This window comes from Pristiophorus japonicus, chromosome 2 (genome assembly GCF_044704955.1).
Source record: "Pristiophorus japonicus isolate sPriJap1 chromosome 2, sPriJap1.hap1, whole genome shotgun sequence".
Lineage (NCBI taxonomy): Eukaryota > Metazoa > Chordata > Chondrichthyes > Pristiophoridae > Pristiophorus > Pristiophorus japonicus.
The window spans coordinates 7,516,733-7,532,061 of record NC_091978.1 but is presented as its reverse complement, the minus strand read 5'-3'; the positions used below and the strand labels follow the sequence as shown (position 1 = coordinate 7,532,061).

At 47.8% G+C, this 15,329-nt stretch overlaps 1 protein-coding gene across 1 annotated transcript in view; it reads right to left on the bottom strand.

The window, feature by feature from the left end:
* The window catches only part of LOC139228370 (hematopoietically-expressed homeobox protein hhex-like), an 87,945-nt gene extending 74,163 nt beyond the window's left edge, over positions 1 to 13,782 (bottom strand). The window contains exon 1 of the mRNA XM_070859519.1: positions 13,467 to 13,782. Within this exon, the coding sequence (XP_070715620.1) occupies positions 13,467 to 13,752 (286 nt within the window). The 5' untranslated portion in view covers positions 13,753 to 13,782. The remainder of the gene's footprint in view (positions 1 to 13,466) is intronic.
* Between the last annotated feature and the right edge of the window lie 1,547 nt (positions 13,783 to 15,329).

Sequence of the window (15,329 nt, the reverse complement as noted above, 5' to 3'; positions counted from 1 at the left end):
TAAGGTGCCACACAAAAGGTTACTGCAGAAGATAGAGGTACGCGGAGTCAGAGGAAATGTATTAGCATGGATAGAGAATTGGCTGGCGAACAGAAAGCAGAGTCGGAATAAATGGGTCCTTTTCTGGTTGGAAATCAGTGGTTAGTGGTGTGCCACAGGGATCAGTGCTGGGATCACAACTGTTTACAATATACATAGATGACCTAGAAGAGGGGACAGAGTGTAGTGCAATAAAATTTGCAGATGACACTAAGATTAGTGGGAAAGCGGGTTGTGTAGAGGACTCAGAGAGGCTGCAAGGAGATTTGGATCAATTGGAAGTTTCAAGACCTCTTTTTTTCTTCGAATGAAAAGTTAAGCCAAGGCCCCGTCTGCCCTCTCAGTGTCCTGCGATAACAGTCCTCCCTCAAACAACATCAGCAAAATCAGATTTGCTGTACATGAAGAGCATTGGCACATTTCTGATATGCTGATAGGGTGGGATGAAGAGGGATGGGAGGAGGCTCGTGTGGAGCATAAACTATTTGGACCGAATGGACCATTTCTGTGCTGTAATTGCTGTGTCATTTTTGTTCGGTGAGGGTATCAATGGTTAAATGGAGTTGAGATGCAGATCAGAGATGACCTAATTGAATGACCAAGCAGGCTTGAGGGGCTGAATGGCCCCCTCCTGTTCCTGTGTAACAGGCTCGATGGGCTGAATGGCCTCCTCCTGTTCCTGTGTAACAGGCTCGAGGGGCTGAATGGCCTCCTCCTGTTCCTGTGTAACAGGCTCGAGGGGCTGAATGGCCTCCTCCTGTTCCTGTGCAACAGGCTCGAGGGGCTGAATGGCCTCCTCCTGTTCCTGTGCAACAGGCTCGGGGGGCTGAATGGCCTCCTCCTGTTCCTGTGTAACAGGCTCGAGGGGCTGAATGGTCTCCTCCTGTTCCTGTGTAACAGGCTCGAGGGGCTGAATGGCCTCCTCCTGTTCCTGTGCAACAGGCTCGAGGGGCTGAATGGCCTCCTCCTGTTCCTGTGTAACAGGCTCGAGGGGCTGAATGGCCTCCTCCTGTTCCTGTGTACCAGGCTCGAGGGGCTGAATGGCTTCCTCATGTCACCCTGTCCCACACCCAATAATATTAAGCTGTTGTTCCTGCTTCGGACACTAGCAAGACCCATTGTGTGTATCTGCAGCACTTTTCGTTTATATTACCCCCTCACAGCATTTATAATTCGCTTTTTCTTGTTGTTGTTCACAGAATCATTGAAATATATGGCACAGAAGGAGGCCATTCAGCCCATCGTGTCTGTGCTGGCCCAACAAAGAGCGAACAAGCCTAATCCCACTTTCCAGCTCTCGGTCCGTAGCCCTGCAGGTTACGGCACTTCAAGTGCACATCCAAGTACTTTTTAAATGCAATGAGAGTTTGTGCCTCTACCACCCTTTCAGGCAGTGAGTTCCAGACCCCCACCACCCTCTGGGTGAAAAAATCTTCCCAACTCCCCTCTAAACCTTCTCCTAATTACTTTAATTCTGTGCCCATTGGTTATTGAACCCCTCTGTTAAGAACATAAGAAATAGGAGCAGGAGTGGGCCATTTGGCCCTTCGAGCCTGCTCCGCCATTTAATGAGATCATGGCTGATCCGATCTTGGGTTCAGCTCCACTTCCCTGCCCGCTCCCCATAACCCTTGGCTCCCTTATCGTTCAAAAATCTGTCTATCTCCACCTTAAATATATTCAATGACCCAGCCTCCACAGCTCTCTGGGGCAGAGAATTCCACAGATTCACGACCCTTTAGAGAAGAAATTCCTCCTCATCTCAGTTCTAAACGGGCGACCCCTTATTCTGAAACTATGTCCCCTAGTTCTAGATTCCCCCACGAGGGGAAACATCCTCTCTGCACCTATCTTGTCGAGCCCCCTCAGGATCTTTAAGGGGAAATAGGGCCTTCCTATCCACTCTATCTCGGACCCTCATAATTTTATACACCTCAATCAAGTCTCCCCTCAGCCTCCTCTGTTCCAACGAAAACAAACCCCAGCCTATGCAAGCTTTCGTCATAGCTAAAATTCTCCAGTCCTGGCAACAGCCTCGTAAATCTCCTCTGCACCCTCTCCAGTGCAATCGTGTAATTTTGTCCTCCAGGTCCACTTGAACTCAACGATTACCTAACACCCTGCCACCTCAGAGTGGCTGGGTGTGCGTCTTCTCTCTTCCACTGCAGCACTTGGTTCCTCTTTTCGTACTTTACCACAGTACCCTCAAACGACTCAGTATTGCTATAATTGCTCATATTGGAGCCAGCAAGGAGGAAATGTCCCCCTATCAACCCTCGGCAGCCCGTTACCTACTTTCAAACACTTCCTGTATGCTGTGCACTGACAACTGCTGATTGTGTATATATATATATATATATACACACACACACATGTATATATATCATTATTTAAAAAAACATTACCAACCGGAAGAACATTCAAAGCTGCACTTTTAAAATAGTCCAAATGAATAAATCAATTTTCGCAAAAAAAAAGCTCAGCTTTATTTCCCTTCCTCCTGCGAGGTCTCAATGATCGGGATTGGAGACAATGAAGTGTTTTTGCTCAGCGAGGCTGGGGAGGGAGGAGGAGGTGGGCGATACATGTGTGACCTCGGCAGTTAGCGTTGGGACACATGTACCATCGGATCACACCCGGCTCAGCATAAAAGAGGAACCAGGCAGTCACTCGAGGCCCCCCTTGACTGGAAATAGGTGGATTCTGTGGGTTTCGAGTGCAGAGACCGGACAAACAGCGACTGATGAAATCTGGTGGTATTTTCTTTTTTCGAACAACGGCAACTTGAATTTCTATCGCGCCTGTAACCTAGTGAAGCGCTTCACGGGAGCGTTACAAGACAAAAGAATTTGATGTTGAAACCGCAAAAAGAACGCCAAAATCAGAGTATCAGGCAATTCTCCAGGCTAATAAATTTAAGCAACGCGTCAGAAGGCAGACAGCAACCATAGAGATTTACGGCACAGAAGGAGGCCATTTCGGCCCATCGTGTCTGTGCCGGCCGACCAAGAGCTATCCAGCCTAATCCCACTTTCCAGCTCTTGGTCTGTAGCCCTGTAGGTTATGGCACTTCAAGTGCACATCCAAGTACTGTTTAAATGTGGTGAGGGTTTCTGCCTCTACCACCCTTTCAGGCCGTGAGTTCCAGACCCCCACCACCCTCTGGGTGAAGAATTTTCCCCTCAAATCCCCTCTAAACCTCCCCCCAATTACTTTAAATCTGTTACCCCTGCTTGTTGATCCCGCTGCTAAGGGAAATCGGTCCCTCCTATCCACGCCATCTAGGCCCTTCACAATTTTATACACCATACTTGACTTAGGCTCACGCGAGGAGGTAGAACACAAGGACACAAGAAATAGGAGCAGGAGTCGGCCATTTGGTCCCTTGAGCCTGCTCCGCCATTCAGTAAGATCATGGACTCAGCTCCACTTCCCTGCCCGCTTCCCATAACCTTTTATTCCCTTATCGCTCAAAAATCTGTCTATCTCTGCCTTAAATATATTCAATGAACCAACCTCCACAGCTCTCTGGGGCAGAGAATTCCACAGATTTACAACCCTCTGAGAGAAGAAATTCCTCCTCATCTCTGTTTTAAATGGGCGGCCCTTATTCTGAGACTATGTCCCCTAATTTTAGTTTCCCCTATGAGTGGAAATATCCTCTCTGTATCCACCTTGTCCAGCCCTCTCATTATCTTATATGTTTCAATCAGATCACCTCTCATTCTTCTGAACTCCAATAAGTATAGGCCTAACCTACTCAACCTATCTTCATAAGTCAACCTGCTCATCTCTGGCATCAACCTAGTGAACCTTCTCTGAACAGCCTCCAATGCAAGTATATCCTTTCGTAAATACGGAGACCAAAACTGTACACAGTACTCCAGGTGTGGCCTCACCAATACCCTGTACAGTTGTAGCAGGACTTCTCTGCTTTTATACTCCATCCCCCTTGCAATAAAGGCCAACATTCCATTTGGCTTCCTGATTACTTGCTGTACCTGCATACTAACTTTTTGTGTTTCATGCACAAGGACCCCAAGGTCCCTCTTTACCGAAGCACTTTGTAATTTATCTCCATTTAAATTATAATCTGCTTTTCTAATTTTTCTTCCAAAATGGATAACCTCACATTTTCCCACATTACACTCCATCTGCCAAATTTTTGCCCACTCACTTAGCCTGTCTATATCCCTTTTCAGATTATTTGTGTCCTCCTCACAATTTGCTTTCCCACCCATCTTTGTATCACCAGCAAACTTGGCTGCATTACACTCGGTCCCTTCATCCAAGTCATTAATATAGGTTGTAAATAGTTGAGGACCCAGCACCGATCCCTGCGGCACCCCACTAGTTACTGTTTACCAACCGGAAAATGACCCATTTATCCTGACTCTCTGTTTTCTGTTAGTTAGCCAATCCTCTATCCATGCTAATATATTATCCCCAACCCCGTGAACTTTTATCTTGTGCAGTAACCTTTTATGTGACACCTTATCAAATGCCTTCTGGAAATCCAAATATACCACATCCACTGGTTCTCCCTTATCCACCCTGCTCGTTACATCCTCAAAGAACTCCAGTAAATTTGTCAAACACGATTTCCCTTTCATCAAACCATGCTGATTCAGCTTGATTGAATTATACTTTTCCAAATGTCCCGCTACTGCTTCCTTAAAAATGGACTCCAGCATTTTCCCAACGACAGATGTTAGGCTAACTGGTCTATAGTTTCCTGCTTTCTGTCTGCCTCCTTTTTTAAATAGGGGTGTTACAATAGCGGTTTTCCAATCCGCTGGGACCTCCCCAGGGAATTTTGGTAGATTACAACCAATGCATTCACTAACTCTGCAGCCACTTCTTTTCGGACCCTAGGATGCAGGCCATCAGGTCCAGGGGACTTGTCCGCCTTTAGTCCCATTAGTTTACCGAGTACTTCTTCTTTAGTGGTAGTGATTGTATTAAGTTCCTCCCTCCCTATAGTCCCTTGATTATCCACTATCAGGATGTTTTTAGCGTCTTCAACTGTGAGGACCGATACAAAATATTTGTTGTATGTCTCTGCTATTTCCCTGTTCCCCATTATTAATTTCACAGTCTCATTCTCTAGGGGACCAACATTTACTTTAGCCACTCTTTTCCTTTAGCTTGATCCATACCTGCCGAGAAGGGAATTCTCTCTTTCCGTGCCTGGGTTGTGGGCATCGCAGGCATTTATTGCGCAGCACCAGTTGCCCCGAGAGCAATTTGACACAACCATGTGGCTTGCTAGGGCAGTTCAGAGCCAACTACGTTGGTGTGGGATGAGAGGGTTGTCCTATGAGGAGCGATTGAGCAGACTGGGCCTATACTCTCTGGAGTTTAGAAGACTGAGAGGTAATCTCATTGAAATATGTAAGATTCTGAGGGGGATTGACAGGGTAGATGCTGAGAGGAGGTTTCCCCCTGGGTGGAGAGTCTAGAACCAGGGGTCAGAGTTTCAGGTTAAGGGGTCAGCCATTTAGTACTGAGATTAGAAATTTTTTCACTCAGTGGGTTGTGAATCTTTGGAATTCTCTACCACAGAGGGCTATGAATATATTCAAGGCTGAGATCGCTAAATTTTTGGACTCGAGGAGAATCAAGGGATATGGGGATAGTGCAGGAAAGTGGAGTTGAGGTTGAAAATCAGCCGTGATCTTATTGATTAGCGGAGTAGGCTCGAGGGGTCGCATGGTCTGCTCCTATTCCTAAATCTTATGTTCTTATGCGTGTATATTAAAGAAATCAAGGAATATGGGGACAGTGCAGGAAAGTGGAACTGGGGTAGAAAATCAGCCATAATCTCATTGAATGGCAGAACAGGCTCGAGGGGCCGAATGGCCTACTTCTGCTCCTATTTCTTATGCTCTTATTGTTATGTATGTAACCCTTGGCAACCTATATCATACCACCACCAGAGGGCCTACCTGTTGGACTCCCAAGGAATCCCAGCATCCCTTGGGAGCACTGTATATAAGCAGGCCACCCATGCTGTACCAGCACTCTGGAGTTTAATTAAAGGAGCTAAGGTTACACTTACTCATTGCATACACTACTCAGTTGTATCACCTTATTATGAGCGTAACGCTTACATGTGGGACTGGAGTCACATATAGGCCTAGACTGGGTAAGGACAGCAGGTTTCCTTCCCTAAAAGAACATTCCTGAATCAGTTGGGTTTTTACGACATTCCGACAGCTTCATGGTCACTTTTACTGAGACCAGCTTTTTATTTCCATTTTTTTTTAATTCAAATTGTGGGATTTGAACGCACGTTCATGGGGATTATTAAACCAGTAACAGGTTTAGGGAGGGAATTCCAGAGTTCAGAGCCAAGGCAGCTGAAGGCACAGCCGCCAATGGCGAAGGAAGGAAATTGGAGACCAGAATTGGAGGAGCGCAGAGATCTCGGTGCGGGCGGGGGGGGGGGTTGTGGGGCTGGAGGAGATTACAGAGATAGGGAGGGGCGAGGACATGGAGGGATTTGAAAACAAGGATGTGAATTTTAAAATCGAGACATTACCAGACCATGGTGCCAATGTCAGTCAGCAAGCACGGGGGGAATGGGTGAATGGGACTTGGTGCGTGTTAGACTACAGGAACCCGAGTTTTGAAAGAATGCAACAACTGGGTCAGAACCTATTGCTGGAACAGCCCCTGAGCACAGCCTATCTCCGATATCGCAAAATCACTTACAGCACAAAAACAAATCCAATAATTTCAACCAAGCAACGTACATAACACAGGAAATGCAATATTTAGTGCGGAAAAGAAACCGATCAGATAAGTTGAGCGAAAATTCAACATTTTGAATAAAGCAAACATAAACTATTGGTCTCACAACTATTAGTGCTGTTAAAACTTTCCAGTAATGAACTTAGAATGTATTTGTATCATTGCACCAGCCCTGTAGAGTCATAGAATGGTACAGCACAGAAGCAGGCCTTTGGGACTGGAGTGCATCATCGACCCCGGCAAACAAATTATAATTTGAGTTATAAAAATGTCTAAAGTTAAATTTGTTAATTTGTCGGTTCTAGGGGCACTTGATTTATAGTTCATTTAAAATAGTTGTAGAGCTGTTGCATTGCGAGTGGCTTAGCCAGTCACGTGATGTTCACAAGACTCAGAAGGAAGCCATTCGGCCCATCATGCATGCGCCAAATCTTTGGTAGAGCAATCCAATCAGTCCCACTCCCACCGCCAATGTTACCGCTAAGCTGCGGGGCCGTAATGGGAAAGGTCCCACACAGGCCTCTCACCAGCTTCTCCAGTGTAAATACCTTCCAACTCATGGAGCAGGTGAATGGTCTCTCCACAGTGTGAAGTCTCTGCTGATGTTAATAACCCTTCAACTAGACTTGAGTTTAATATTTTGATATAGAAACATAGAAACCTACAAATTGGTGCAGGAGTAGGCCATTCGGCCCTTCAAGCCTGCACCACCATTCAATATTATCATGGCAGACCATGCAACTTCAGTACCCCATTCCTGCTTTCTCTCCATACCCCTTGATCCCTTTAGCCGTAAGGGCCACATCTAACTCTCTTTTGAATACATCTAACGAACTGGCCTCAACAACTTTTTGTGGTGGAGAATTCCACAGGTTCACAATTCTCCAAGTAAAGAAGTTTCTCCTCATTTCGGTCCTAAATGGCTTACCCCTTATCCTTAGACTGTGACCCCTGGTAATATTTCAGATGACAGTGTGTCGATATCTGATGTCTCCAAGATAAGAGGAGACTAATTGATGTCCTGTTTCTGACTGCTCCATTTTTGATTGGGGCAGAGGAGCAGTGAGAGATCGGGGCCCAGGAGCGGCATGATCAGGGCCCAGGAGATGCGAGGGTTCGAGGCCCAGGAGAGACAAGGGCCCAGGGGCAGCACGGGCCAGCCCACACTGCGATCTATGGATAACAGAAGCATGCGTGTGCACTAGGTCCGTGCAGCAGAGCTTGGTCTCCAGTCGTCTTGGTCAATCCTTGCCACTGATCCAAGCCCGTGTGGTGGCTGGTGTGCAACGGCCAACACACGATAAAAAAATCCAGGCACAGGCGTCTTCCACCCTTCAACATGTAGTTCGGGACCTAGAATGTCAGGTCCCTCATTGAAACACCTGTGAACTCATCCCTTTTTGGTGTAGAAGCAAGTCATCCTTGATACGAGGGACCGCCTAATACTATACTATACACTGTAAATACAGCCCGTGCGTGGAGATTTAAAGGGACCACAGGCTAAAAGAATCAGGCCATGCAGAATGGAGCGTTGCTTACAGGGAACATAGAAACATAGAAACATAGAAAATAGGTGCAGGAGTAGGCCATTCGGCCCTTCTAGCCTGCACCGCCATTCAATGAGTTCATGGCTGAACATCGTCCACAGTCCTGCAAATTTTTCCCTTCAAGTTTTTATCCAATTCTGCTCCCACCGTCCTTTCAAGCAGCGCATTCCAGATCACAACAAAAAAAAAAAAGTCTGGTATATTTATAAAAACAACCGGTGGAAATATTTTTGGTGATGGATTTGAATAACAATAATAAACTATTTGTTTAGTTAAAAATATTCAACTAATCCTTTACCCCTCCCCTATATTGGCATTTTTTTATTTGTTTACAGGATGTGGGCATCGCTGGCAAGGCCAGAATTTATTGCCCGTCCCTAACTGTCTCGCTGGGCCATTTCTCAGGGCAGTTAAGGGTCAACCACATTGCTGTGGGTCTGGAGACACATATAGGCCCAGACAGGGTAAGGACAGCAGATTTCCTTCCCGAAAGGACATCAGTGAACCAGATGGGTTTTTTACGACAATCCGGTAGTTTCATGGTCACCATTACTGACACTAGCTTTTCATTCCAGGTTTATTTAATTGAATTTAAGTTCCCCACTGCTGCCATGGTGGGATTTGAACTCAAGTCTCCAGATTACTAGTAACATTACCACTGTGCTACTGTATTGAAAACTAATAGATAAACATTATCTATGTAGACAAGGTTCCACACAAGAGATTGGTGTGCAAAATTAAAGCACGTGGTATTGGGGGTAATGTACTGACATGGATAGAGAACTGGTTGGCAGTCAGGAAGCAAAGAGTGGGAATAACGCAATATACATTAATGATTTGGATGAAGGAATTGAGGGCAATATCTCTAAGTTTGCAGCTAACACTAAACTGGGTGGCGGTGTGAGCTGCGAGGAGGATGCTAAGAGGCTGCAGGGTGATTTGGACAGGTTAAGAGAGTGGGCAAATGTATGGCAGATGCAGTATAATGTGGATAAATGTGAGGTTAGCCATTTTAGTGGCAAAAACACAAAGGCAGTATATTATCTGAATGGTGACAGATTAGGAAAAGGGGAGGTGCAACGAGACCTATGGTTCATCAGTCATTCAAAGTTGGCATGCAGGTACAGCAGGCAGTGAAGAAGGCAAATGGCATGTTGGCCTTCGTAGTTAGGGGATTTGAGTATAGGAGCAGGGAGGTCTTACTGCAGTTGTACAGGACCTTGGTGAGACCTCACCTGGAATATTCTGTTCAGTTTTTGGTCTCCTAATCGGAGGAAGGACATTCTTGCTATTGAGGGAGTGCAACGAAGGTTCACCAGAATGATTCCAGGGATGGCTGGACTGACATATGAGGAGAGACTGGGTCAACTGGGCCTGTATACACTAGAGTTTAGAAGGATGAGAGGGGATCTCATAGAAACGTATAAGATTCTGACAGGACGGGACAGGTTAGATGCGGGAAGAATGTTCCCGATGTTGGGGAAGTCCAGAACCAGGGGACACAGTCTTAGGATAAGGGGTACGCCATTTAGGACTGAGATGAGGAGAAACTTCTTCACTCATAGAGTTGTTAACCTGTGGAATTCCCTGCCGCAAAGAGTCGTTGATGCCAGTTCATTGGATATATTGAAGACGGAGTTAGATGTGGCCCTTACGGCTAAAGGGATCAAGGGGTATGGAGAGAAAGCGCGAAAGGGGTACTGAGGTGAATGATCAGCCATGATCATAATGAATGATGGTGCAGGCTCAAAGGGCCAAATGGCCTACTCCTGCACCTATTTTCTATGTTTCTATGTTTCTAAACGGATCCTTTACAGAATGGCAAGCAGTGACTAGTGGGGTACCGCAAGGTTCAGTGCTGGGACCCCAGCTATTTACAATATTCACTAATGATTTAGACAAAGGAATTGAATGTAATATCTCCAAGTTTGCAGATGACACTAAGCTGGATGGCAGTGTGAGCTGTGAGGAGGATGCTAAGAGGCTGCAGGTTGACTTTAACAGGTTAAGTGAGTGGGCAAATGCATGGCAGATGCAGTATAATGTGGATAAATGTGAGGTTATCCACTTTGGTGGCAAAAACAGGAAGGCAGAATATTATCTGAATGGTGACAGATTAGTAAAAGGGGATGTGCAATGAGACCTGGGTGTCATGGTACATTAGTCATTGAAAGTTGTCATGCAGGTACAGCAGGCGGTGAAGAAGGCAAATGACATGTTGGCCTTCATAGCGAGAGGATTTGAGTATAGGAGCAGTGAGGTCTTACTGCAGTTGTACAGGGCCTTGGTGAGGCCACATCTTGAATATTGTGTACAGTTTTGGTCTCCTAATCTGAGCAAGGACATTCTTGCTATTGAGGGAGTGCAGCGAAGGTTCACCAGACTGATTTCCGGGATGGCAGTACTGACATATGAAGGAAGACTGGATCGACTAGGCTTATAGTCACTGTAATTTAGAAGAATGAGAGGGGATCTTTTAGAAACATATAAAATTCTGACGGAATTGGACATGTTAGATGCAAGAAGAATGTTCCCAATATTGAGGAAGTCCGGAACCAGGGGTCACAGTCTAAGGATAAGGCGTAAGCCATTTAGGACCGAGATGAGGAGAAACTTCTTCACTCAGAGAATTGTGAACCTGTGGAATTCTCTACCGCAGAAAGTTGTTGAGGCCAGTTCGTTAAATATATTGAAAAAGGAGTTAGATGTGACTCTTACGGCTAAAGGGATCAAGGGGTATGGAGAGAAAGCGGGAATGGGGTACTGAAGTTACATGATCAGCCATGATCATATTGAACGGTGGTGCAGGCTCGAAGGGCCGAATGCCCTGCTCCTACACCTATTTTCTATCTTTCTATGTTTCTATGCATTGAAAAATAATAGATAAACTTCACCAGTGAAATCTTTTTTACATAAACAGTGGTTATGGTCTGGGGCTGCCTGAAAGGGCGGTGGGAGCAGATTCAGTAGTAACTTTCAAAATGGAATTGGATAAATACCTGAAAGGGGGGGAGCTGTAGGGCTATGGGGAAAGGCAGAGGGGTGGGACGATTGGATAGCCCTTGGACAGAGCTGGCACAGACACGATGGGCTGAGTGGCCTCCTGCGCTCTGATCATTCTGTGATTCTAATTCCAAAGGGTCACACAGACTGGCTGGGAGAGGGAGAGGTGATCCCAGAACTTTGCAAGCTTTTCCACAGCCGACTGGAGTTTCAATATTCAGCCCCAACCAGTGAGCCTGGCTGGAAAGCGAGAACCACGCACTGGGGAGGAGAAACCGAAACTTGTTTAAATGTTCAATATGTTGCGTATTGTAAAGTTCGGAATTTCGATTGTCGACAGGCGAGAAGCAGGGAGAGTCTGTACAGTATTCGTGTGCAGTCTCTCGCCTAAATCAGCTCTACATCGCTTCCTGAATGCTCAATATCACTTCAATAAAGGGCAGAGCAGGAGATTGAAATGAAACGCTAAAAGTTCAGAAGTGTTAAGGCTGCCCTTGCTAAAAGCGGAACAAGAGTTTGTGAAATCCGCACACTGATATGTTTCTCACTGACTGTTTTTTTCGGGTTGAATGGGTTTCTTGTCAGTACTAGTGTATCTGATCCTTTTACACCCGCACATTCCCGCACCGATTGGGGTTTACAAGCCTCCCTTTCCGAAAGTCGCGACACTTTCAGCAATAAGTCTTCAGCAAATCGAGTGCCCGCAGAGCAATCGCGTTCACACCGAAACACACTCCTTTCTGATTTCTGGCCTGAATGTTGTCGCGGTCCCGCTCTCTCTTCCTTTCTCTGTAACATTTTTGCTCATCTTAGTACTCTCTATCTCCATACTTCTCTCCCTCACTATCTCATTCCTGCCCTTATTTTTATTTATATCTGTCTGTCTCATCATTTTCTCTTATCTCATTATTTCTGTCTCCTTATCTCTATCGCCTTATTTACAGCTCATTCTTTCTCTCCTATCTCTCTCCTTGGCTGCATCTCTTTATTTTTCTCTTGTTTCTCTCCTTATTTCTCTCCCTCCTTCTCCCTCCTCCTCCTCTCCCTTTCTCTCTCTCGCCTTATCTCCCCCTCCCTCTCCCCCTTAATCTCTTTCTCCCTCCATTATCTCTTTTCCTCTCTCTCTCGCCTTCTCCCTCTATCCCCCTTTCCCCTCCTTTCCTCTCACTCTCCCTCCTTCCCGCTCTCCCTCTCTCTCCTTCCCCCACTCTTTCTCTCTCCTCTCCCCCTCCCTTTCTCTAGCCCCCCCTCTCTCGCTCTCCCTCTCTCTCCCCTCCTCTCTCTCTACCTCCCTCTCCCCTCTCTCTCTCCCTCCTCTCCCTCCCCCTGTTCCCTTTCTCCCTACTTCCTCCCCTCTCTGCCCCCCCTCTCTCTCCCTCTCCCTCTCCCTCTCTCTCCCCCTCTCTCTCCCCTCTCTCCTCCTCTCTCTATCCCCCCCATGATTTCCCCTTCTCTCTCCCCTCTCACTCTCCCCCTCTCCCCTCTCTCTCTCCCCTCTCTATCCCCCCATGATTTCTCCCCTCTTTCTCCCCTCTCACTCTCCCCCTCTCTATCCCCCCCATGATTTCCCCCCTCTCTCTCCCCTCTCTCTCTCCCCTCTCTCTACCCCCCCCATGATTTCCCCCCTCTTTCTCTCCCCCTCTCTCTCCCCCCATGATTTCCCCCCTCTCTCTCCCCTCTCACTCTCCCCCTCTCTCTCCCCCTCTATCCTCCCCATGATTTCCCCCCTCTCTCTCTCCCCCTCTCTCTCCCCCCATGATTTCCCCTCTCTCTCTCCCCTCTCTCTCCCCTCTCACTCTCCCCCTCTCTCTCCCTCTCTATCCCCCCCATGATTTCCCCCTCTCTCTCTCCCCTCTCACTCTCCCCCTCTCTCTCCCCCTCTATCCCCCCCATGATTTCCCCCTCTCTCTCTCCCCTCTCACTCTCCCCCTCTCTCTCCCCCTCTATCCCCCCCATGATTTCCCCTCTCTCTCTCCCCTCTCTCTCCCCTCTCACTCTCCCCCTCTCTCTCCCTCTCTATCCCCCCCCATGATTTCCCCTCTCTCTCTCCCTCCGCCGCGCCCCCCCCCCCCACCCCCATGATTTCCCCTCGGTGCCCCCCGCCCCCCGCAGTCTCCTTACCGAGGGGCAGCGGTCTGTAGACGGGATGGTGCCGGTGGGGTGCTGCGGTGCTGTAGAGAGCCGGGTGGTGCGGGAGGAACGGGTTGCTGTACAGGTGCGGAGAGGGAGCGGGGAGCCCGGGGTTGCCGCAGTCCGGGTACAGCCCGCCCCGGTAAGCAGGCGGCAGCGGGTGGGCGGCCGGGCACAGGGCAGCGTGGGCAGGGAGGTCCGGCCGCAGAATGTCCTCGATGTAAAAGGGCGTGGGGTGAACGGGCGTCGGGACATAGAGGGGGCTGTGGAACTGCATTGCCCAAACTCCAGGGTTAACCTTCCAGCACACAGCGGGAGAGGCAAGCGACAAGCAAGTGAAGTGTTGAGTGGGCTGGTCCAGTCCCTCCCTCTCACCGGCTCAGCCAACTTTCTGAGCAAACACTGTGATCAGGGCGGGATTGTTGCCCAGACACAACAATCTTACAGCACACAAGCAGCCCATTCGGCCCACCCTGTCTGTGCTGGCTCTCTGCAAGAACTAAAAAATAGAAACATACAAAATAGTTGCAGGAGTAGGCCATTCGGCCCTTCGAGCCTGCACCACCATTCAATATGATCATTGCTGATCATTCACCTCAGTACCCCTTTCCTGCTTTCTCTCCATACCCCTTGATCCCTTTAGCCGTAAGGGCCACATCTAACTCCCTCTTGAATATATCCAACGAACTGAACTGGACTCAACAACTTTCTGTGGTAGAGAATTCCACAGGTTCACAATTCTCTGAGTGAAGAAGTTTCTCCTTATCTCGGTCCTAAATGGCTTACCCCTTATCCTTAGACTGTGACCCCTGGTTCTGGACTTCCCCAACATTAGGAACATTTTTCCTGCATCTAACCTGTCCAGTCCCGTCAGAATTTTATATGTTTCTATGAGATCCCGTCTCAGTCTTCTAAATTCCAGTGAGTATAAGCACAGTCGATCCAGTCTCTCCTCATATGTCAGTCCTGCCATTCCGGGAATCAGTCTGGTGTACCTTCGCTGCACTCCCTCAATAGCAAGAATGTCCTTCCTCAGATTAGGAGACCAAAACTGCACACAATATATTTACATAGTGCCTTTCGCAACCTCAAAGCGCTTTACAGCCATTCAAGTATTTTCTGAAGTGTAGTCACTGTTGTGTAATGTGGGAAATGTGGCAGCCAACTTGCGCACAGCAAGCTCCCACAACCATTTTGGTTGTATCTGTAAAACAAATGTAAATCAAGTGCCCCCTTATTAAAGGGGCACTAAAATCGACAATTTAAACAAATTAAACTTTAAACGGTCAAATTAAAATTTGGTTGCCAGGGGTGATGATGCACTCCAGTCCCTCTGGCATCCACGTCTCACTGAAGGCCGTGGGCGTACCAGTGGACACCGCGTGCTCCATCTCCAGGGACACCCTGGCTCGGATGTAACCGCGGAAGAGAGGCAGCCAGTCGGGTTGAATGACCCTCTCGACTGCCCGCTGCCTGGACCGGTTGATGGCCACTTTGGCTATGCGCAGGAACAGGCAAGCTCCCACAAACAGCAATGTGATACTGACCGGATCATTTATCTTTTAGTGATGTTGGTTGAGGGAGGGGGAGCCCAGGGAAGCACTGACAATGCTCGACCAGTTCCGCTGGGCGGGCCACATTGTCTGCATGCCTGACACAGGACTCCTAAAGCAAGCGCTCTACTCGGAACTCCTACATGGCAAGCAAGCCCCAGGTGGGCAGAGGAAACATTTCAAGGACACCCTCAAAGCCTCCTTGATAAAAGGCAACATCCCCACCGACACCTGGGAGTCCCTGGCCAAAGACTGCCCTAAGTAGAGGAAGAGCATCCGGGAGGGCGCTGAGCACCTCGCG